The following is a 26,261-nucleotide window of genomic DNA, read 5'->3' on the forward strand; positions in this document are numbered from 1 at the left end:
TGTTCCCCCGTCAATCTCCATGCATTTCTTTGACTATTGCTCAAACTCTGCCGCTACCAATTTAGCAATCTGATATGTTGTTTTTTCTTCTCCTCCTTTTTTTCGTTGGCTATTATCCAATCTGATTTTCTGTTCAAAATGTAAATTGATGCCCCTCCCAACCAGTTGGGTCGTAATCAGATTGAGGATATTGCCTCTTACACAATGCAGCCAGAATGAAATGCTAACACGATGGGATTTGTGTGTATTAGATTACAGGCAGGGAGGCCGGGATAAGCCGCATAATGAATCTGATAGATTCACATCAGTCACTCCTTAATGCCAGAGTTTGTTTGGTGCTTTCCATTCATCAGCACCACAGCTTGCTGGCCTGCTCTCTTTCTGCTTTGACACTAACCGAATTAGGGCCTGGCGGAGTGAGACCGATAGAGAGAGGGAGAGAGAGAAAGAGAGAGAGAGAGAGAGAGAGAGAGAGAGAGAGAGAGAGAGAGTGGGCGATGGAGAGAGAGAGAGGGCAGGAAAAAAGGCAAGAAAAGAAAAAAAATGCGTCCATTAAGACAAAAGACAGCTCATGCTTCATTGCAATCAAGGAGGCGGTGCGTCATTGTGGATTGCATTAGAATAGCCATCTCCAGGAGTAAAAGAAGCACATACATGGTGTTTAGCAGGTGAGTGTGGGAGTGGTGTTCTCGTTTATCCGATTTATTTTGCCATGATTAATCGATCGTCCTTGGAGTATACCAAGAAAAGAACATCCATCGCTTGCAAGTGTGAAAGATTAAAACAGACGTTTGGAGAATTTATGGAAAATAAACTCTGAATGGGTACAAATGGGTGGTACCTTACAAGAATGCTCCACTTCTTATTTGACTGAAAAGTAGTAGTAGTAGTACCAGTAGTAGAGGAGTAGGAGGAGGAGGAATAATAATAATACTATTACTACTAGTAGTAGTACTACAGTAACTGTAGTAGTTGTAGTAGTTGTAGTAGTAGTAGTAGTTGTAGTAGGAGTAGCAGTAGGTATTGTGGCTGAGTAGTTGCCATATGGTGTGTTTTTCTGCCTCTGCATGTGTCCAACACAGCCCCCACCACCCCTGCGTGGCCTTTTGACACATCAAATTTGAGCCATGCAGGCACCCAAGCTACAGATGGTAGCTGTAAATGGGATTCAAAACACCAGGACCAGGCTGAAGTCATTGCTGGAACCGGGCCATGCGGAGATAGGGGGCACGGGAAAGTGTTCGCTTATCATGCGGGTCCATTGAGAACAGACGATGGGGGGGACTGAAACGAAAATGCCATCTTTTTGCTCATGCACTGCCAACTAGTTATCAGAGTTGAGCTCTGTGATAGCATATAGGGGCAGAGCAGGAGATAGGAGATAGGGAATTACAGTTACAATTACAGTTACAGTAAGAGCCCCCATGCTGTATCTAGAACATCTACTGTGGAACTCTCATAAGGCCGTGGAGAGCGATCAGTCTGCCTGGCAGAGTACAAAGGTTCCCGCTCTAGCGTGCACGATTAAATGAACTGAAAACCCATTTGAGAATGTAGTATAGGCTCTACAGTACACGCTACATTGCATGTTTTCATTGTTTCAAGCTAGAAACACATGATGCTTAGTCATACAGATCATCATGCATGTCACTCTTTGTCTTCTCCGCTCTCTCTCTTATTATCAGTCTCAAACACACACAGTCTCAACGCATAAACACACAAACCTGAAAAACCACGAGATCGTCCCCTGTGTCCCTTCAACCCTTTTCCACCTTTGTTCTTTTGCACCGGCGTCATCTTCACATGACAATGCTCTGTCACACTTTTTTCTTAGAAGAGCATTGCCGTTTACCATGGAAACTGCACCCCCACAAGCTCTGGGACGCTTCCCACTTTAACTTAAATGTGTTACCGTGCGCATAAAGCTTAATCAATCATTCATACATTCCTACCATGGAGTCAAGTCTGCTCTCCAGGTCAATTTATTCTCTTTCCTCATGCTGCTCTCTCTCTCTCTCTCTGTCTCGATCTCTCTATCTATCTATCTCTATCTCTATATTCCCTGGGTAGATGGTCGTCCTATTGGCGTGGAAGGCATCCAGGTGCTGGGTACAGGGAATCTGATGATCTCAGACGTTGGCGTGCAGCACTCAGGGGTGTACGTCTGCGCAGCCAACAAACCAGGGACCCGCGTACGCAGGACTGCTCAGGGACGTCTGGTGGTCCAAGGTGAGTCCCCGACATGCTGCTGACAATGGAAGAAAATGAAATGGCAATTTAGAAAATTATGGACCGCTCTCTATGTAAACTTGAAGCACATAAACGTGTCTGTGATGAATTGATTGGCTGACGCATGTAAAGCCATGGCCTCTCAGGATGCTTACCCCACGTTGGACTTTAATTAGCTAATTATTCCACGCTAACAGGAGGAGGATTGGTGTCGTATTGTTTATATGGCACCAAATCTATTATTTACTTATCCATTCAAATTAGCAAGTGATTGGAAACTCGTGACTAGGAATAATTTGATGGTGGCTGGTGAGAGAGGGGCGAGAGAGAGAAAGACGAATGGTTTTGACCAATGGGCTGCGGCAAGAGGTGGGTGGCCCCATCTTTGAAGCATTAGCATTAATTGTCACCATGCAGGAAGCTTTCGCCTTCTGCCTCATTCTCGTATCGACCAGAGATGGGGCCCAATACTTGGCCTCAGCCAATAGCAGCACTGCTCCAGGTCAATATTTCATTTAATCTGCCAGTCAACTGAGAGGCGAGCCCTTGCCTTGGTAGGGACCATGAAGAAAAGCCACGGCTGTTAATTATATGTACATTATTTTAGTTTCTTTATAGATTTGTGGAAAAAGAAGATATGGTCTTGGAAGGTTCTTTGTCATTATGATGCGTCATGTGTTATTTTTTACTGCACAGCCTTGACGATTTGTGTGGATGAGAAGTTCTTTGTTTCAAAATATGTCGTTCAGAGCAAGTTAACAGTTGCCTCATTCTCATGCAGACATGAGAGCAATTGTGAACCATGTTTAAATGCACAATGCTAATGCATTCATATCAGCGTTGGCGAATCAATGAAGTGTCCCTTAGGTTCCTTGGGAATGGAAGAAGAGAGAAAAAGGGAGAGAGAGAGAGAGAGAGAGAGAGGGAGAGCAAAACTATTTGACCTCCTCTTATGTTTTTATATAAATAGCGTGTATATATATATATATATAATATATATATACACACACACACACACACACACACACACACACACACACACACACACACACACACACACACACACACACACACACACACACACACATACACACACACACACACACACACACACACACACACACACACACACACACACACACACACACACACACACACACACATGACATCAGGGATCTCCATAGGGCATAAAAGGCTAGTATTCTTTTGTCATGCCTCACCCATGTTCGACTTAATTATCTTAACATTATCTCCAACTAGTTAAGGACATACATAATTCAAGTTATCAAATCGTTATTAACTTTAATGATACTGGTGCAGACATTGAGTACCGAGATAATGATGCACTAGTTCTTTGCCCCCATCTATACTTCAATTCAAATAAAAGCAATGTTGCAGCACCAGCCCAGGAGGAAATTAAACACGGTCTGATGTCAAGGTAATGACCACACAAGCTAGATTACCTACTGTACTCTCTCTCTCGCACTGTAAGAACTGAGAGACACTTAATATGAATAAGTTATTACTTCTAATGGGCTATAGCTGTAGGCCTATGGCACGGGGGTATGGCAAGATGAGAAGAGATTTGCAAATTACACCACTTGATTCTAAAAACCAAAAGGACACCGCTTTCATTCACCATATGTGTGCCCTTGTGAGCCATGATGCGATCGACTCTCATCTTTGTGTGAGTACAGGGCACCTCTTTATGTCTCTATTTGTTTCTCTCTATCTCTCTAGCTCTCTCTCTATCACCCTCTCTCTCCCTGTTTTCCTGATGCCTCTCTCCTGCCTCCAAACCCCACACCTCAGGGAGACTGAATATCAATGAGATTCATATCTTCTACCAGCTTGTTTGTCAGCGGTGGTGATAAAACAGCCCTCCTTTCGATTGGGATTGAGCCATCTGTCCTTACTTATTTATGTCTGCAGTTTTACCTACCGGTATCGAATGAGTTGCAAAGGCCTATCGGTAATTCTCTTTTCTGCTTCTTTGTCTTTCTCTCAATCTGTTTGCTCTTTTTTCTTTGCTCCTCTCTTTTGCCCTCTCGGTCTCTCTCTCTCTCTCTCTTATTTTCCACAGCCCCAGCGGAGTTTGTGCAGCCTCCTCAGTCTGTTGCGCGGCCTGTGGGCACCACAGCTATCTTCACATGTCAGGCACAGGGGGAACCTGTGCCCCAGCTCACCTGGCTGAAGAACGGGCAGATTCTGGAGCCTGGAGGACACGTCAAACTCAGGAACAATAACAGGTTAATTTAAACACACTACATACCTTCATACTTTACAATTATGCAGTAGGTTACCTATATATACACTACTGTACATACATGCTTGCTTACATACATCAATATATAACTACCTACAAATACATATGCGCGTACTGTACATATCTGCAAACATAGACGTATAACCATTTTACTGTATAAATGGTAAATGGTGCATTTATATAGCGCTTTTATCCAAGGCGCTTTACATAGATTGTGCATTACATTCACCCATTCACGCACACATTCATACACCAGTGGCGGAGGAAACCATGCAAGGCACCAACCTGCTCACCGGGAGCAACTAGGGGTTCAGAGTCTTGCCCAAGGACTCTTCGACATTAACTCAGGGGGAGCCCGGATTCAAACTGGGAATCCTTCGGGAACCCTTCGTGCTCTAATAACGGTTTCTCTACCCCTGAGCTATGCCGCCCCTTATACATGATGCCTATTGTTTGCATAGTTCTACATGCTGTAGAAACTATGCGATGCAAAGTTATAGTTATAGTCACATGGAGGCCATGAAGGCCATGGCCGCCGTTGCCCCTCAGTTTGGCCTTGTGCCCCTCAAACCAATGGCATGACTTGAGGCCACATTGGCCTTAATGCCCCAGCTGACTGTACCACTTTCTCCTCTGTCTCTTTCTTGTCAATATGTAGACACCGATGTCTTGCCATGTACTGTAGACACCGGTGTCTTTTGTTGAGATTCTGAAATCGTAACTCTTCCCGAGTCCCCATCTTTAAACCAATCCAGTGACCTTGATTGATGCGGGGCTGAGCATGGATCGGATTGTAAATAGCATCATTTATCTATTTCACAGCAGATTATTTTATCATCCCTAACCCTTAAATTCAACAAATTCTTTCAATGGACTAAAATCGTGTTTTATTTGATGGCCTTCCTGCCCTGGCATTTGGCTTGGTGCCCTAAAAAAATGGGCAAACACCAAAGGTCAAGCCTAAAATGACGAAATTCCAGGCCTGGTTATAGTTCTTACTACACTACTGGACAACTAATATTATGTAATAAAAAGGCATTTACTTACTCTGCAAATACCTCAGGGGGATTGGGACACATCATGTTGTTGGCACCCTTATTTAACAACCGCCAGGGCACTCACTCTATTGCCGCAGCTGGCAACGTATCAGGACAATGTTGGACCCAACTCATGACATCCATATGGCTATCAACATTAAACACTGAGCTGTTTGGGATGGGATGACTTGATCTGATCATCGGCATAATCAAAACGCTCCGTTCCTCTGTCCGCGCTGGTCCTGACGCAACAGCTGCTGGCAAGCGTCCCTGCCAAGACATGAGCGACACATTCAGCCGTGTGTGTTCTGGGAGGGGAGTGTTGAATGGTTGTTGGACGTCCTCCCAAAGCACTAGCCCTGGAATGTCCAGGGGGAGAAAGGACCTAGACGCCAATTATGCCATTTACCATTCACAGCAACCATATTTCTCAAACGGTTTGCAAGCTGCTGCTTTTTTTTGAGCTGGAAGCGCGTTTTATTGTGTCGTGTTGTACTGCAGTTCCTCCTGAGGGAGAATGTCCTGGATTGATGTGAAAGTATTCTGCTCTGGGGTCAAGGATTGCTATTAGCTGATGATAAGTAATGCTAATTCAGAGCCCTGTAAATGTTAATAAATACAGCCAGCGCTGTCTAAATGATAGCACGGGTAATACCACCGAGGTGGGAAGTGGGCCATAGTTTGACACATTTACTGTTTATGGTTTAGTCGTACTAATGACCTCATGTATTTCAATTTTTTCTAGTTCATGACTTCACAGCAGAACTCAAAGTGACGAAATTGACTATTATAGCCTGGTATTAATGCCAGGTATTACTATCAGCCACACAAATATGTTTCTTAATCTTAGATATATTTTGTTAAACCAATTTTCCATATCCATATACTGATTTGTTTTTGATTTCATTCTGATCCGCACCGCTACGCACCATATGGCAAGTTCATTTTTATTTTTATTTTATTTCAGGCGGCAGCATGGGACCATCATTCAGCGTTGATGTTATTCATAAAGGGAAATGATGATGAAGTAATTACATTTGATATGCACCAAAAAATCAATAATGGCAAGTTAGTGGAGTGAATGAGGCGCGTGCCCTGAGCAGTGAGGAGTGGACACCTTCATCGCTCATACGCATGCAGAGACACTACCTCTTAGCTCTCTCACTAGATTAAGCCTATGCTATAATAGGCCTTATAATTTAGTACAGTGGTTCTCAAACTTGGGTTTGGGACCCCAAGTGGGGTCCCCAAATTATTTTGGGGGGGTCCCCAGATGATATGCTTAATGTGAAACATTTTTTTCTCACTCAGCAGTAAACAAACCAACATACAATATAAGTGTATAGAGGGTATCTGCACATTTCTAAAGTGACAATTTAAGGACTTTTAAGACCCTTTTAATACCTCTAAAATAAAATAAAATAACATTGGCCATAAGCGTCAAATATTAAAGGCAGAAATGGTGTGTTGCGAGGCGTTGTGAGCATGTAGATCTGCTATTTTCACAATAGTTATACAATATGTAATGCCTCAACTCTTAGTGCTCGTCAGGGTGTGTGTGTGTGTGTGTGTGTGTGTGTGTGTGTGTGTGTGTGTGTGTGTGTGTGTGTGTGTGTGTGTGTGTGTGTGTGTGTGTGTGTGTGTGTGTGGGGGGGGGGGGGGGGGGGTTCCCCAGTTAATATATGATTATTTTGGGGGTTGCGGCCTGAAAAGGTTGAGAACCACTGATTTAGTACAATGTTGTTGCTTGCGATGTGATGATGGTGATTGAAATTCTTCATTAGGAATAACCCCTTGAGCATCTCCTTTTTGAGCGGGTCCTAGACACAATGATAAGATGATTACACATTTTGAAAAAAAAATAAACATTAGACAACTAAATAGAAACTAGAACAACCAAATAAACCAAACAATATCAAATGTGACAAAACACGACAAGTACACAAACAATACAGATGACAGATTACACAAACAAAACAATAGAAGTCAAGTCATAAATAATGGATCAGTGAATTAAGATCAGAAAGATTGGTGTCATGAGTGTCAAATGTCGTGATACTATACAGAATGTAATTATTAAAGGTTAAATGTTTGAAAGTAAATACATAGTTCATTAATTATAAACATGCACATGTACTCTCAAAATAATAATAATAAGAAGCATTTTTGAACAAATTAAAATGTGAAATGGAACAAATATTTGCAGGTAGGTTATTCCAATGGGAAGGCTAAGGATGACTTGTTAGCTTGTAGATCAGCTCTTTTTGGCAAGCAACATCCTCATGCGATGGAGTATAGATTAAGGTTTAGTCAGAGCGAGAGAGAGAGAGAGAGAGAGAGAGAGAGAGGAAAGAGCCCAAACAAAGGCTCAAAGAAGAAAAGGGGGAAGAATGGGCTGGTTGGGGAATTAGAAATGATGAGTCGGCAGATGGGTGGGTGTGTGTGTGTGTGTGTGTGTGTGTGTGTGTGTGTGTGTGTGTGTGTGTGTGTGTGTGTGTGTGTGTGTGTGTGTGTGTGTGTGTGTGTGTGTGTGTGTGTGTGTGTGTGTGTGTGTGTGTGTGTGTGTGTGTGTGCGCGCGCGCGTGTGTGCGCACGCATGTGAGTGTGTGCACGTGCCTGTGCGTCTGGGTGTGTGAGCGAGCGCTCACAACCATGTCGTTGTCACAGTATTACCACTTACCACCATTAGCGCAGAACCATCCATATGGATGTCATGATTCGCAAACACCGGCCCACGATTGGCCAGAGAGCCAGGCCTCAGCTTGTGCTCTGCCATTAGCTAATTAGCTCATAAAGCCAAGCTAGTTGGCCAGGAAATGCAGTCAGCTATTCAAGGAACCCGAGGAACAGAGGAGCAAAATGCATCCCAACAATTCATTCTAGGGGTGTTGGTCAATGAGCTAAATAGATGGGAGACATTACTATCTGATTCATTATTGTGGTCTCTCCAGTATATAATCTCCCTGAGTGTACGGTAGGGATGGGACGATATGAAAATTTCATATCACGATTATTGTGACAAAAGAAATCGTGATTTACGTTATTATCGTGATAATCAAAAAACATTCTCCTGGGGCAGAACATTTGCCAAAAATTTGCAAATCTGCAAGCTCACAAGTCACCACGCGTCACGTAGAGCTTTTGATCGTCTATTTTTTGGCAAAGGCATTTGATAGAGTGAAAAAAAAGACAGTATCAAGTACGTACAGTATATTATAAGTACCTTTTACCAATTATAGAGGGTTTAAGTGGTACCGGATATGCAGCTCGGCAAATAAAAGGTGAATTGATCCCAGTGCACGACAGAGGACGATCTCACGATATATTAAATCTCCACGATACGATTATCGTGAGTGTTTTTTTTATCACGATAAACGATAATATCGCTTATCGTCCCATCCCTTGTGTACTACGGTCCCAGCATACAAGGAGGACATTCGCAGTACAGACTATATGAAATGTATTGCAAAACAAGGTTTTATTTTAAAGCCCAAAAGGCTTTCTGGCTTATAGCTGCTGCTGGGTGTGTGTGCTATTCTATACGGCAGTGTTTTCATTCTGGTGTAGTGGAGGTATTAGAACATGATGCTATAGGCCACACCGCGCTTCACAGAGTCAAAACAAAGGTAATGATATGCAAATGCTATTCAGCTGCTTCGGGCAGCGCAGTGATTCTATTCTTACATATAGGCATACTGTATCTGATAGGGGAGGCTTTGTCTATACTGTAGGAGCAGCATACCTAGCAGAGAGGTTTTAATTAAGGTGTACGCGTGCTTGCAAGCGAGCGTGTGTGCATGTTGTGTGTGTGTGTGTGTGTGTGTGTGTGTGTGTGTGTGTGTGTGTGTGTGTGTGTGTGTGTGTGTGTGTGTGTGTGTGTGTGTGTGTGTGTGTGTGTGTGTGTGTGTGTGTGTGTGTGTGTGTGTGTGTGTGTGTGTGCGCGCGCGTATGTTTGTGTTTGTGTACATTGAGGGAGAACTCATGGAATATACACACGGCCCTTCAGCCATCTCTCAAGATGTTGACCTTCAGTAGCGAACCGGACAGGGAAGCAAGGGGAATCGATCGTTCATTTCACTCACATACATGCATGCACATACATTAATCAACCAACCCCCTCCCTATCCCCCTTAAAACACACGCACGCACGCACGCACGCACGCACGCACACACACTCAGTCTTCTTATACATACTATCATTCACTTGTTCTCTGTAATCAAACCTGTAAATGCATACACATGTTGCCCTTTACTTTTCATGGGCTTTGATACGCTTGTGTGCACACACACGCACACGCACAGGCGTACACACAGGCGTACACACAGGCGTACACACACGCGTGCACACACACACACACACACACCCACACCCACACGCACACACACACACACACACACACACACACACACACACACACACACACACACACACACACACACACACACACACACTCATACAGAGCACACACTTTCACACACGTGCACACAGATAGATAGATAGGTACATATTGTCTGCCAGTGTCAACGGTAGCTGGATGCTTTTTGTTTGCTGTGCCTCTCCACTGGGATCAGGCTTGGTGGAGGTGGAGGTGGGCTTAGACTTACAGTAAGTACAGTGTGGCTGGACTGGCCTGGATTGAGAGGAATATAACTGGATTAACTGATAATGTGATGAGTTGAATGAATTATTTATTGCATTTTAAATATGTACACACAGTGGAATCCTCAGTGGTACGTGTTAATCCACTTAGGAAGGCTTGGTGAAAGAGCACACATTCGTTGCATGCACATTATCAACCTTCACTTCCATTAAGCTATCTTACACTTCCATTAAGCTAAGGACCCCAATATATTTGGCTGCGGACACCCCTGAAATTCTTTTGTGCCATAAGCGATTTCCATAGGAGAAGATCTGTTTTAAAAATGTAAAAGAAATAATATAAAATGTTTCAAAATATATCCAATCTACAAGCTCAAAAGCTTTAGGCTTTTTCTTTTACATCTGTAGTATAAAAGAAAACTAATTGCTGGGGACCTACTGGAACCCCTTCAAGGACCGCTGGGGTCCCCGGACCCCACTTTGAGAATCACTGATCTAAGCAGTTTTTTTCCCCCACTACATTTAGTGATTATCTCACCAGGTTTGTGTTTAACCACATGAACCCTAGCGCCTCTATTCTGGGGCAAACATTCGGCAGAAATAGCATATTTCTCCATATTTTAACTTGTTTTTTCCTTTTTGATCATACTACAGCGTCACACAAAAGCAGCAAAAGCAGATAAAAGTAGCAGATATACTGTACATGTGACGTGTTTTGTTTGAGCTTGTAGATCTGCCATTTTTTTATTTGAATCCTGAAAAGTAACAGTTTAGTTTTTTTTGGACAGGTTTCCACCCGACAGAGACGATATCTATAGCTCACAAATAGACCTTCTTCATGCCTCTGAGCTTGTAGATGGGCTCTTTTGGGCTGAGAGATTTGGCGTAGCGGGTTAAAGGAGGGCGTTTAAGTGTTTAAAGCTAGTTGAGTAGGTACGGTTATGGATCCATTTGGTTACATTTGTACACTCTCTGAGCTACAAATGCTTTAAATGTCACTGGTTTGGCAGTGGCTCAGGAGGTAGAGTGGCTGCAATATAAATACGGCATTTACCAAATTAAATGAGGATTTTACTGTGTATATTTGTGGACTATATGTTTATTCTAAGCTCCTAATAACCGAGGGAACAGCAAGCAGACAGACCTGGACATTTGGTTGTCGTGGGACCTTTTGAAAAGAGGCCCCCTCTTTCTTTTTTTCCCTTGTTTCTTTCATTTTCTTTCACCCCAGACCTGCCTTGCATGTTTTTTTTTTCCCCCGTGGGCCCCCCTTTGTGTGCCCCACGGCCCCCCTTTCCTGCCCCCCATTCCAGAGAGCCGGGGCCTGGGCATTGGCCTTGAACCCTGACCCTGCCTGCAATCAGTCATATCCCTGGGCCCCCCCTGGGCCCCCCGTCCCTCCTCTCAGTCCAACAGACAGCAGCACCCCCACCTCCTCCTCCTCCTGTTCTCCCTTTGCCCCTTTTATTCGCTCCCTTTTTGCCAGGATCCAGAATGGTCACCATGCATGCCTTTTGATTGTCGTGTCTTTGCCCTAAAATCCCAGAGTGATGTTGATTTTGTTGATTGATGTTGATTGATCCCGTTCCGGGTCAGTTTTTTTTTACGCTCTTGGAGTTAAATCAACACTCATGATTTTTCTTTTTTCCTGTGTATGGACACACTGCCTCGGTAGCTGTAAAACAAACCCTCTCACAGAATGCCCCTCCACCACCCCACCTCCATCGCTGTCAGCCGCTCCCCTGGCCTGGGGCTTTATCCATCAATCTGTGAGGTGGCCATGAACTGATGAGTAAATGATGGTGTCAGCTTGTCGACCTGTCAGGACAGGACAGCTTAGGTCTGGAGTTCTATTGGACAAGCAAATAGGCCAAATAACAGACAACCTACAAACACACACACACACACACACACACACACACACACACACACACACACACACACACACACACACACACACACACACACACACACACACACAGTCTGTCATTTTCTCTGCCTCTCTCTTTCTCTCTCAGTCTCTCTCTTTCTCTCTCTTTGTCTTTGTTTCACAATGCGTCCATCAAAACAGCCATTGCGGTGGCTTTGTTTCTACTGTTGTCTTTTGCATATTAATTTGAGAGGACAGACTGATAGCCCCCCAAACGCGCGTGGGAGGGTTTTCTATGTAACAAAGTGAAAAAAAGTGTAGTGAATAGGGGTGGGCAATATAATCGATATCGCAATGGTTTATTTGCCAATACTGTATCGATACTTCAGGCAGTAGTATCGCGATACTTATAAAAATAAAAATGTTTCCCATGCATAGGAACCAATGGTAGAAGTCTGGTCCTGACACTCCGCTGCCTCTAGATGTCGCTGTACTATAGTAGCTACTTCCCCTTCCCACAGTTCAGTGAGTGAGGTCTCTTGAGAAAATGGCTGCGAACAACGAAGACAACAACATTAGAGCAGCGCCTTCAGCTTTTAAAGCTGATATATCGCAATAGTATCGTATCGCAAAGATTCGCAATTTATCGTGATACGATTGCATCGTGACCCAAGTATCGTGATACGTATTGTATCGTGAGATTCTTTGCCAATATCCACCCCTAGTAGTGAACGGGTTTTCATTCTTTACAGCATGTCTGTATGTTTTTGAAAATAGCGAGTGAAAGAAGATCCCTTAAGCTGCGTCTCAAGTCCTTAAATTAGATCCTATTTCCTACACTTTCTTTCCTATTTCTTTGTATGTTAGTCCCGCCCACTAACAATAGAACGCCCCTGCAAGGGAGTTGGCCCTATCACCTGTGATGTTGTAATCAGAAATGGGACGTCTCTTCTTCTCTATTTCCTCAATGGGAGGGACTAACATACAAGCAAGGAAATAGGAACTAGGATTTGATTTAAGGACTTGAGATGCAGCTCTAGTCACTGCTTTCTCTCTGAACCACTGCTAATCAGAAACTAACTGTAGTCATCAAGCATCATGCTGTTCAACACTTTTATAAAAATAGAAATACTTCAAACTAATGAGTCAGGCTATTGAATCACAAAACATAAAGCCTTATGATAAAGAAAAGGTTTTAATAGCTGAACATAATGACTTTTAATGCAGTCACTATGACCATAACAACTGCATGAAACACTGATCATTTATACATGACAATAGTAATTTCAATGTAAAAGGCAAGTTCTACATGTTGCTACACTGTAGTACTGTTGGTTAAAGTTAAAAGTTGAAACGTTTACCTGGAAAATAAAGTACATTTGAATATAATATATATCATATATCATTTTAACAAAATGTTAAAAGTCACAATTTCCCTCTTTCTAACAAAATGTTGAAAAGTCACAAGTTCCTTCTTTCAGGATTTTCTGCCTGTATCTTCGGCATCTTTCTGTAACACAAACACACACATCTTACTGTAGCACATGCTGGATCATGTGTGGACAATGTGCGAAATTGTGGGAAATGTGAGGGAGGGATACAATAGGTGGTTGAAGTGTCTATACAGTGAATTCCTGTAAATGAAATGTTCACCTGCATTGTTCTGTAGTGGTTATAGTAATCTTTTTTTTTTTTTTTTTCCTTTCTTTCTTTTTTTTTATAGGCCCTACGCCTTGGGGAGTTGTTTGTCACGGTACATTTGCACATACGTGAAATGTATTCTCTGCATTTTACCCATCCTTACCCAACAACTACAGTAGGAGCAGTGAGCAGCCATATGTGGCGCTCGGGGAGCGATTAGGGGTTAAGGGTCTTGCTCAGGGACCTATCGACACATAGCTGCCCCTTTGCTGTAAAAGTATACTGAGGTAGCATACTAACATACTACGTGACATGGTACAGCTATGTTTAATAAAAAACTACACACTAATGAGGACGACGGTTTGAACAGTTGGTGGTAGTGCACAACCATAAGCTTTGGGGGGAAATGGATGAGCTAGTTTGCAAGATTAGACCGCACAGCGGCGCGCACACATATTTCTAATTCAACATAATCACCGATTACGTTGATCTACTTTAGTAAACAAAATCAACAAATTATATCCACAAGTAATAATTATAATGCCTGTATAGGGCTTTGTAATACAGTAATATGATAGTGACGCCATGGCCTACATCCATAGGCCTATAAAATAACTCTCTTTTTACACAACATTTTATTATAAAATGTATATATTCTGACAAAGAAGAATTGTATTATGTTAACTGAGACTGGATAACGTTAGTTGTATTTTGATATTGTGTGTTAATTGAATGACTGGAGCACGATGGCTTTGGTGGCTAAAACTTAACAGTGTTGCCAGAAACAATCGGCCAGGTCTATGAAAAGAAGCCCAAAAGGCCACATGAGCACATAAGCACACACGACTGATTGAAAATAGCCGCTCTTCTGTGTAGTGAGCCCATAGACTTGTATTCCGCTCACTTCATCCCATAGCCTGGAGGAACAATTGAGCTGCAATTGGCTAGTTAGCTGAAGGCCAACTGAGGATAGACTATGTACTGTACAGTACATGTACTGTACCATAGCCTGAGGCCAACCCACCAGCCAACCAAAGCTACTGTATAACTTCATCACTCAGTGACTCATAATCAGGGAATATTATCAGAATACCTGTCAAAGCTGGGAATAAATTCTTTACCAAACGATTTCTTCACCAATGTGTTCGTAAAGGTGTCTAGTAAGACATCTAACAAAGATTGACATTCAAAATCCCTAGGAGAATCTTTGACAGCTACAGTAACTTTAGGTCTCATTCACTTACTATAAAATCTGCTTTAAGTGGGTTGTGAGGGGTCTAACTACCGTAGGTGTTTTACATTTTTCTGAATCCATTGCAAGCATTTGTTTTGCACGAAAAACATTCCTTGGGCTAAATATGGACCCCACAAAACTGTTAAAAGTGATGACTCATCACTAAACCATCGTATTGTGGGAGTAATTTTTTCCTTTATAGTATAGTGAATGAGACCCAAAGTTACACTAGCTGTCAAAGATTCTCCCAGGGATTTTGAATTTCAAACTTTGTTAGATATGTTACTAGACACCTTTACGAACACATTGGTGAAGAAATAGTTTTGTAAGGAATTTATTCCCAGGTTTTATTAATATCCCCTGATTATCAGCCTGGCAGTCAGCCAGTAAGCCATTAATGTGTTCGTTAGTTAGTTAGTTAGTTAGTTAGTTAGTTCAGTCAGTCAGTCAGTCAGTCAGTCAGTCAGTCAGTCAGTCAGTCAGTCAGTCAGTCAGTCAGTCAGTCAAAGACATGCCCTTCTGTAGTGCAGTCATTCATTCATTCATTTGTTTGTTCATTCATTCATTCATTCATTCATTCAGTCAGTCAGTCAGTCAGTCAGTCAGTCAGTCAGTCAGTCAAAGACTGACCCGCAGGTCCAGCCTAAAATTAGTGTCTTGTGAAATATCCCAGAACCCCCCCTCCAACACACACACACACACACACACACACACACACACACACACACACACACACACACACACACACACACACACACACACACACACACACACACACACACACACACACACACACACACACTGATGAGGCCCAGGGCTGATGGCATCCGGTAGCATGTCCCTGGAGGCCTCTTTGCTGTGTGTTTTTGGCGTCTGGACAGGTTGCCTGTCTGAAAACACTCTATTCATCGCTGATATGAAAGCCTGTCAGAAATGTGATGGTTGAGCAGCGAGCTGAGGGCTGACGACTGCCGCCACCTCAGGGGTCAGAGGTGAGATTGGCTCAGAAGAGGTGGAATAGAAAGGGCCTCTCCTACCTGATAATTACCCAGATTGAATCCACCTGGCGGACTGTAGAGAATAAATGACTGTCCCACCCCATAGCACAGCGGGGAGACAGCTGTGTCGCAGCACATCAATTTAAAAAAGAATAATAGAATGATTCACTCCTCAATGTTCCTCTCATAATGCCCACTGACCTAGAAGACTCTCCACTGTCCTTACTAATCCATCATTGGCAAATCTGGTGTGGAGACTAGTTGTCATCCATACTATAGTATATAGGGCCAACACTATTTTCTTCAATGCCTGTTTGAAAGGTTCAAGAGGTGTTCTGTTACAGAGTATACACATACTGTACTGCACTTCAGGGACGTGCAGAGAATGTCAGAGAGGCAGGTGCTGACATTTCTAAAAGGGTGTTTGGTGAAAATATAGAAAATAGCAGACCTCCAGGCTCACGATGCGTTGTGAGCTTGGAGGTCGGCTATTTTCGGTGCTTGATACCACACTAAACTAAGCATAATCAAGTGAATACTGGATATGTGGTAACGGCATGGATTTCTACACAGAGAGGGCAATCATTTCAACATAAGATGCTGCATTCAAGTTCAGGAGAGTTTGGAAAAGGCAATTCTCTTGAATGCTGATATATGGCATGGAAAGAGGGCATTTGTGTTTCTTTCACCATGGTGAAAACTGCATTCATGGTCTGGAGAGGGCACTATTCACAGATATGTAAAAGGACAAGGGCTCAAGCCCCCTTTGATGTCTATGTGCACGTGCCTGCTGTACTTTACAACATTACAAGGCCAGCATGGTAATCGTTCAGTTCACTTTCTTTTTATTAATTTAAGTTTAGCTGATTTTCTTTTTGGTGATCTGTGATTTTTTTGTTTCCTTTGTGAAAATTTTCACATAATTACATGCCAATAGCCTATTATGCCGCAGGTTTGAAGTCAAGGCCGGACTGGGACACAAATTCGGTCCTGGTATCTTTGCGCAGACGGGCCCACCACAACCGGCGAGAACCGGACATAGAAGATCTACAAGCCCACAACGCGTCGAGGCAGCGACACGTTGTGGGCTTGTATCAGCTGTTTTATGTTTGGGTGGGACTCCTGGGTCACAGTAGCCTGTGATTGGGCTACTGGGCTGGTATTCAGATGATAGACAAGTCAGTGGGCCAATCATGTGATATCTCTCTGCTCTGTGGGCCTGTGCTACAAAAGGATTGTCCCTCTCCACTTAGTGGCCGCCCAGCCTAAAAATTACTGTAATTATCCTAAAATGGTGTCCAAAGATTTTTTGGGGAAAAAAAAGGTTTATTTTTATTTTTATTTTTTTTTTTTGGGCCCACTGGCCCACAGGCCCACTTGTATAGTCGGCCCACCGGGTATATGCCCGGTATGCCAGATGCCCAGTCCACCCCTGTTTGAAGAGGTTAATTCTTCCTTCGCAGCGTGAGCTGGTCCTGAACAAAAGTCTTACTGAATGCACACACAGTACAATGTCTTACATCCAATCCAATGTACCTAATGCACAAGAGAACCCTGAGAAGGAACACAGCAGAATGAACAAAGGCTCCCTATACCTGTTGATCGGGCGGTCAACAGAGCTCAACAGAGCTCGGGGGATGGTAAGCGTGAGAGGCAGAAGCTGGGAAAAGATTTCTTCCCCTTTATTTGCAACCTGTGATTGATCGCCTCCGAAACCCACTATGGAGCGATCCCTGCAGAAACCTGCGGTGCGGGGGGAAGGAAGGCTTCACGATAGATGAGGCACCAAGCAAATGCTCTTAACTAGGAGATAGAAGATAGAAGATTAGCTTTATTAATCCCCATGGGGCAAATTCCAGGCTGTGGTTCAAGAGCCTGACGTTCTGGGGGAGCGCCATGTGGCCATCCATTTACTGTAACCTCCCATTTGTTCTTCTGCCAGCCTCACACTTTAAACACAGCACAAATGGTGTTTCAGAATGGCTCGCCACGGGGCCTGATTTCCATAGCATGTTGAATCTTTTATTTTTGCTTTCCACCTCAGGATACGGAGGATAAGAGAGGGTTTTGATTATATATTCAGCGCTCCAATAACCCCCCGGCCACTACAAACCCTCCCACCCCTGCTCCCCCAACATGCACAGTCAATGACAACTGGCTCCTATACAATGTTAATTTATAGGCTACATTACTTTTGACTAAATCAGGATTCTTACGAATTGAGAATAGGACAGGAGGATTGTGGTGCGTCTGTACCCTATTATATCTAGTGCAGTGGTCTTCAACGTTTTCAGGCCAAGGACCCCTTAGCTGAGAGAGAGATGAAGCAGGGACCCCCAGATTCCATATAGTTTCATCGTTTGACAGCACAATCATCAGTGTATTTTGGATTCATGTAAATTTGTGTTTTCAGATATTTAACCACTTGAGCCGTCATTACCTAATGAACTTGACCTTTTACTCTGTACTTAGTCTGCTCTTTTTCCCCTCTACACCAAAGCTCTTTGCCGAAAATAGCCGATCTACAAGCTCTCAACACCTCACAGCGCGAGGCATTGTGAAACAGCAGATCTGCTATTTTCACTGAATGTTCGCTCCCAGATTGGGGTTATTTTGGGATAAAAAAGACTCTGTTCTTCTTGTTCTTGACCTTGCTCTCCATTCTGTCTCCGGCAGCACGCTGACGATATACAGCATTAGTCAGGACGACGAGGCCATCTACCAGTGCATCGCTGAGAACAGCGCGGGCTCCACGCAGGCCAGCGCCCGCCTCACGGTGCTCTGGGCGGACGGTCTGCCAGGCGTGCCAAGCAACGTGCGGGCCGAGGCCCTCTCGCCCACCTCCATGCAGGTGTCCTGGGGCGAGCCCGAGCAGAACACTCAGGACATCATTGGCTACGTGCTGCACATCCGCAGGACGGAAGGTGAGTGTGCGCTGCCCTCTCAGAGGCCAGGAGCTAAATTGGCTGATGTTCTGGACAAGGTTGACGCCCCCTCGCGGCTTGGGTGCTTTTGGCTACGCTCCCTTCATGGCAGGGAACATTGAGTGTTGCAACATTTTCATAAAACACCAAAGAAGTTTTTGTTTGTTTTATTTAGACTTCGTCCACTCCCCGCTTTCTGCGGAGACACGCATTTAACATAGAATGACAGACAAATAAAACGCAGTAGGCCTACTATGCAGGAAAAAAGGGGAAAATGCCAAAGAAGTGTTTATTTTTTAATTTACAAATCGCCCGCTACCACTGTGCTTTCTGCGAAGACGCGCATTTAACATAGAATGTCAGACAAATAAAACGCAGTAATATGCAGGAAAAAGGGGGGAAAATACCAAAGAAGTGTTTATTCTTTTTATTTTCACTTCGCCCGCTACCACTGTGCTTTCAACAGAGACACGCTTGACACAAGAGGTCTCCCACTCTCCCTCTCCCTTCTGAATCACAAGCCTTGGGGGCGTCAACTTTGTCCAAAACCTCCGCCGATTTAGCTCCTCGCCTCTCAGAGCCATGACACACACACACACACACACACACACACACACACACACACACACACACACACACACACACACACACATACGCACACACACATCAGGAGGAACAGGACACCTGTTTGTCAGACCCCAGCGGAACGGAAGATCACTCTGCCATGTTCAGCCCTGCCACAACGCAGCCATAAAAGTGGCGTTTAATTGATAATTGAATGAGACTAAATTTTATGGTGCCATGTTAATGTTTATACGCCTAGGGTGTGAAAGCAGCTGAATACGTGCGATGGCTATCCGAGTGTGGCGTGTGAGCCTTCTCTTGATGTGAGTGCATGTGCATGTGCGTGTGTGTGTGTGTGTGTGTGCATGTGCGCGCGTGTGTCTGTGAGTGTGCGTGCGTGGGTCTACGTATGTGTGTGTGTGTGTGTGGGTGCATGTATCCTGGCGGAGCAGTAACAATCTCCGATCCTCGGCGCCCCAGCTGCCGTTCACCTCTCACTAGTGCTATCAGATGGATAACGAAGGCCCCCGGGGGCCAACCAATAGGATCTGCTTTAATTACCTTCCAAGGATGGCACACTGGATTCAGAGCAGAAACCTGATAGTGTTTTTTGGGGTGGGTGTTTTTATATTAAGGCCTATGACGGTGTATCACCCATCCCCCATTTAACATCCACGTTTTACCCCAATGTATTTCTTCCATGTACCTTGCATCACGCCTACAGTTCAACCAGGCTATGTTACACTAGCCATTACCACTGCAGTGGTTCTCAAAGTGGGGCCTGGGGACCTCAAGGGGTCCCCAGATACATTATTTGAATATTAACCGCCTTAACATTATATACAGTACGGAACGGCCAATCTGCCCAAATTAGAAATTAGCCGAGTGCCTGACATGAAAACGTTTGAGAGCCACTAACCTACTGACAGCAGAAATACCATAAAATCAAAAAAGATTTCGTAAAAAAGATAAAGAAGATGACAGGATGTATTTATTGTATTCTCCTCCCCACCCCCTTCACCATGCTTTTCCATACCCTCTCTCTCTCTCTCTCTGCCTGCATCTTAGATCCACTGGAAATGGAGTACCAGGAGGCAGTGAGCAAGGTGACCCTGCAGCAGGTTGTGGGCGATCTGGAGCCTTCTACCAGCTACACCTTCTATGTGAAGGCCTACACCTCCCGCGGGGCCAGCAAGCCATCTGACAGCTCCACCGAGAACACCCTTGGGGAGGGTGAGTTCTAGATAACCAGTCTGGCCGTCTTGGCCCATATATACTGTATATGGGCCACTATTATTTGACTTACTTGATAACATTTGTACAGCTGTATTTTGGAACCTGTGCAAGCCACATTCCAGTTCATTCCCAGTTCATTCTCATCAAATAATGATAATCAGGTTTTTCGAATAGATTAGAACAGTACTTGGTTCTCAAACTTGGGGTCGGGACCCCAAGTGGGGTCCCCAAATTATTTTGTGGGGTCCCCAGATGATTAGCTTAATGTCATATTACAATCTACAGTACATGATCACAACAAAGTGCTTGTCAGGGTGGAGTTCCACAGTTCAAATATGTTTATTTTGGGGGTCACAGCCTAAAAAGGTTTGAGAACATGTTAGAAAATGTTTTTGACAAAATATCGTTAAAGAAATCAGGATTTGGTATCAGATATAAAAATATGGCGAGTTATATACTGTACATATAGTCACTTCTGCACAGAGCGAGTCCTGTCTCTGTCATTCTTTCTGTCTTACACACACACACACACACACACACACACGCACGCACACACGCATGCACACGCACCACACATGGTACAAACAAATTCAGTCGTTAGACTCGTGTGATTGCACAATTACCTTTTTATTCAAACACTCACGCTCAATACACAGAGGCATACAAGCTCACAATGTGGAAACCTAATTGGCATTTCCCGAGAATGAAAATATTACGTTGGATTTTTAATTGTAGAGAATCTATCAAAACAACAGTTGTTATACAGCTTGTGCAGTTCGAACTCCACTCCATTGGCTTAATTAGACTAAATTGGAATTGGACACACATCCAATTAAATTACATTTCTGTGTAGTCCTTAATTAAATTACCTCTGTGCTACCTTACTACCATTGACTCATTTCAGAAATTATGAAAAAGGATTAGGAGTGTAGTAGATGTCATACTCTAAGTCAGTGTTTCTCAATCTTTTTTGGCTTGAGTACCCCCTTTCCCTCATTTCTGAATCCAAGTACCCCCTTTACCCGACAACATTTTGCTCATACAACTCCATGGTGCACCAAACCATAAATAATGGTAGGCCTATATGAGCACTGAACAGATTTATTCTCAACACTGTGGCCAAAACATTTCAGTCCAGTTTTCATGTCAATAACTATAAAACTTTCAAGCACATCCCAGGTCCCTGGTACTATTTAATTTGGGGTGGCAACTATCAGGCTCACACCAATGTCTCCATGTATCATCATTAAACATAACATATTTTCCCCCTCCTAATTTAATGTTTTTTAATTCTTTAACTATGAATAATAATATGTTTGGGGGGGCATTTACCTGAGTACCCCCTGCAGTACCTCTGCGTACCCCTAGGGGTACACGTACCCCCATTTGAGAAACACTGCTCTAAGTAACATTTAAAACGAGCCCCACTTCATTACATGGAACAGCCATCTATTATAAAAGAGTGATGGCACTATTGTCATGAACAGTGAGTCAGTATTCCATCATTTACAGGATGTCTATACAGCACTTTTGTCATTTATGATTTATGAAATAATATTTGACCCCAAAAAGATGCTCTGGGATCGCTGTAAAATAAATGAACTATTGCACAAGACATGATTCAGATTTATTTCTCAGATATACAGGTAATAGAAATCACATTCACAGTTAAATGCTCCTGGTGGTTGACTAATAGTTAACTACTGCCCTGTTTTATACTTCGGCTAAAATAATCAATAATTAGATAATTGCCGATCTACAAGCTCGCAATTTGTCATCCATTGTTACGTATGTCCTCATTAGATGCTCTAAAACAGGGGTTCTCAAAGTGGATTTCAGGGAATCTCTAGGTTCATTTATGGGGGTCTAAATGCACCCTTACAAGTCTGTAACTTTGACAGTGTACAAATGGAACCAAATGGACCCTAAAGGTCCATTTGTACCCTGTCAAAGTTAAGGGGAGACCTTCAAATTTCAAAGTTTGAGAATCACTGCTCTAAAAGTTAAACTCCTATGACTAGTAAGACGCCCCAAATGCTTGGCCATTTGGCCAGTGATGTACAGTATATCGGACCAGTTACCCATATATGGAGGCCACATTGGCCACATACCACACTAACAGAATCCATATATGGCCAAGACAGCACACGTGTGGCTGGTTCTACAGACAAGGGATCTCCATGTATGGGCATAAAAGGGTATGATGTCAGATGTCATAGACGTCATAGGAATAACGAATAATAATCTCCATATACAGTACCAGAAATCTTGTGAAATAAAATGTCGGCAACCAATCATCAAGGACGATGATACACGAAAGAAGAAGTAGTACATGGATCTCCATATATGGGTACCACGGGTCATCAATCATGGGACTTCATTCCCATATGAAGTCATGTTAGATATGGCCTTAATATTGATGACATCAGGGAACTCCATATACTGTATGGGCATAAAAGGGATTCTGTTAATGTGACATCACAGTGAAGCCAGAGCATGATGTCAGAGTGGCAAACCCATTCTGTTCAGAGTGATTCCCCTGAAATCACAGTGACGTCAGAGCATGATGTCAGAGCGACAAACCCATAGAACCACAGTGTCAGGCGTGACAGAGATACATACATACCGGTATGTACATACATACGGACAAGCTGTGACCGTTTACATACTAATCGCAATTAATTTCATGAGGTCCTTAATGTGGTTCATTGTGTTGTGTTGCAGTGCCAGCGCCTCCCTCCCTCTTCACCAAGGTGTTGAACAGCAGTGTGGTGAGAGCCTCATGGGAGCCTTCCTCTAAGATGGGCCAGCAGCAGGGCTTCAGGCTGTACTACAGGAGGGCTCACACACCCCTGTTCACCGGACCCATCACCTTCCCACGCAACGCCACGCACTACAGCATCACCCAGCTGGGTGAGGATCTGAGGAACCATACTCACCTGATACTGACATGATACTGACCTGATACTGACATGATACTGACCTGATACTGACCTGATACTGACCTGATACTGACATGATACTGACCTGATACTGACCTGATACTGACCTGATACTGACATGATACTGACCTGATACTGACCTGATACTGACCTGATACTGACCATGATACTGAAATGATACTGACATGATACTGACCATGATACTGACATGATACTGACATGATACTGACCTGATACTGACCATGATACTGAAATGATACTGACATGATACTGACCATGATACTGACATGATACTGACATGATACTGACCTGATACTGACCATGATACTGAAATGATACTGACATGATACTGACCATGATACTGACATGATACTGACCATGATACTGACATGATACTGACCATGATACTGACCTGATACTGACATGATACTGACCATGATACTGACATGATACTGACCATGATACTGAAATGATACTGACCATGATACTGACCATGATACTGACATGATACTGACCATGATACTGAAATGATACTGACCATGATACTGACCATGATACTGACATGATACTGACCATGATACTGACCATGATACTGACATGATACTGACATGATACTGACTATGATACTGACCATGATACTGACATGATACTGACCATGATACTGACCATGATACTGATATGATACTGACCTGATACTGACATGATACTGACTATGATACTGAAATGATACTGACATGATACCGACCATGATACTGACATGATACTGACATGATACTGACCTGATACTGACCTGATACTCTCCATGATACTGACATGATACTGACCATGATACTGACATGATACTGACCTGATACTAACATGATACTGACCTGATACTAACATGATACTGACCATGATACTGACCATGATACTGACATGATACTGACCTGATACTAACATGATACTGACCTGATACTAACATGATACTGACCATGATACTGACCATGATACTATACTGGCATGATACTGACATGATACTGACCTGATACTGACATGATACTGACATGATACGGACATGATACTGACCATGATACTGACATGATTCTGACATGATACTGACCATGATTCTGACATGATACTGACCATGATACTGACCATGAGATTGACATGATTCTGACATGATACTGACCATGATACTGACCATGATACTGACATGATACTGACCATGATACTGACATGATTCTGACATGTTACTGACCATGATACTGACCATGATACTGACCATGATACTGACATGATACCGACATGATACTGACATGATACTGACCATGATACTGACATGATACTGACCATGAAACTGACCATGATACTGCAATGATACTGACCTGATACTGACCATGATACTGACCATGATACTGACCATGATACTGAAATGATACTGACATGATACTGACATGATACTGACCATGATATTGACAACATAAAGACCATGATACAGAAAGGATAAAGACCAGCGATGACACTGTCAAATCTGGAGAGTTAATTTAATTTAAATCAGATTTTGCTGCATACTGTAGACCTGCTTCTCATGGAAATGGTTCCTTTATATTTATGTCCTTGTTTCTAGTCATATCTTTATCTGTAATATAGATACGTATCTTAGCTATATAACAGTGTCTTTTCTCTCCTTTCCAGATGCCACATTGGTCTATGAGATAAAGCTACTTGCATTCAACCAACATGGAGACGGCAACGCCACCATGCGATTTGTATCGCTACGGGAGGCGGTGGAGAAATCAGGTGACTTTCTGCAGTGGCCACGCACTCTCACACTGTGCCCCGGAGCATGAAAGATTAAACATTCTCCCATCGTGAACCAGATGTGTCATCCATTACCTTGAGCAAAGTCAAACTGACCACTGACCATACGCTCTTTATGCTGTACCAGTGGTCAACATCTTCATGTCAAATTGATATGCATTTTGGCCACAGATGCCCATCTGATTTTCTTTTGTGCCAGGGACCCCCATAATGTGATTGTTTTGTTTTTATATGATTATTCAAAATTTATATTTAAAAAAAAATGTATAAGATAGGGTTAAAGTGTTTAAACTTATATGTTAACAAATGTAACTGGGCACCCCTGGAGTGTTTTACTTTACAGCATATATATTCTTCCTCACCATTGCCAGCAATGTTAAGAAGGTAATATTCTGTCAACTCTAATCCTGATATCACTTATTTTCGGTTTCAATATTTATTTATTGTGCAAAACACCGTCATTGACATGTCTGTTTTATGGCTGTGTAGTTGTCTGACAGCAGAAACAAGAAACTATGACAACGACAGTGTTATGCACAATATTGAAACAAAAAGATGACAAGGGATTTGCACTTGGGTTACAAAATTCTAACTGGCAGGCCAAGGCTAGAAAGATACTCCACTGACATATGTGTCGTGTTATACACTATAAAGAGACAAAAATAAGTGATCACAGACAGAATCGGAAGAGACGGAAATGCTTCTTGTGTTGTAAAATATACATGCTAGTCAAAGCGGAAAGATGTCAAACATATTTCAGGTTTGTGAAAACGGCTTAGTTTAGCTGTACACAAACACACACACACACACACACACACACACACACACACACACACACACACACACACACACACACACACACACACACACACACACACACACGTGAAAACGTTGAATACACCTGACCTAGTGTTTGTTTT

The 26,261-nt window shown here is 43.1% G+C and overlaps 1 protein-coding gene across 1 annotated transcript in view; it reads left to right on the forward strand.

The window, feature by feature from the left end:
• igdcc3 (immunoglobulin superfamily, DCC subclass, member 3) overlaps positions 1-26,261 on the forward strand; it is a gene marked incomplete at both ends in the record, with an annotated part of 88,358 nt that overhangs the window by 58,781 nt on the left and 3,316 nt on the right. Inside the window, 6 exons of the mRNA XM_080730213.1 lie at positions 2,071-2,229; positions 4,313-4,478; positions 18,552-18,799; positions 20,432-20,596; positions 23,324-23,512; positions 25,216-25,320. Of these exons, the coding sequence (XP_080586339.1) occupies positions 2,071-2,229; positions 4,313-4,478; positions 18,552-18,799; positions 20,432-20,596; positions 23,324-23,512; positions 25,216-25,320 (1,032 nt within the window). The remainder of the gene's footprint in view (positions 1-2,070; positions 2,230-4,312; positions 4,479-18,551; positions 18,800-20,431; positions 20,597-23,323; positions 23,513-25,215; positions 25,321-26,261) is intronic.

Source organism: Nannobrachium achirus, assembly GCF_963921795.1.
Source record: "Nannobrachium achirus genome assembly, chromosome: 7".
In the NCBI taxonomy this organism is placed as follows: Eukaryota; Metazoa; Chordata; class Actinopteri; order Myctophiformes; family Myctophidae; genus Nannobrachium; species Nannobrachium achirus.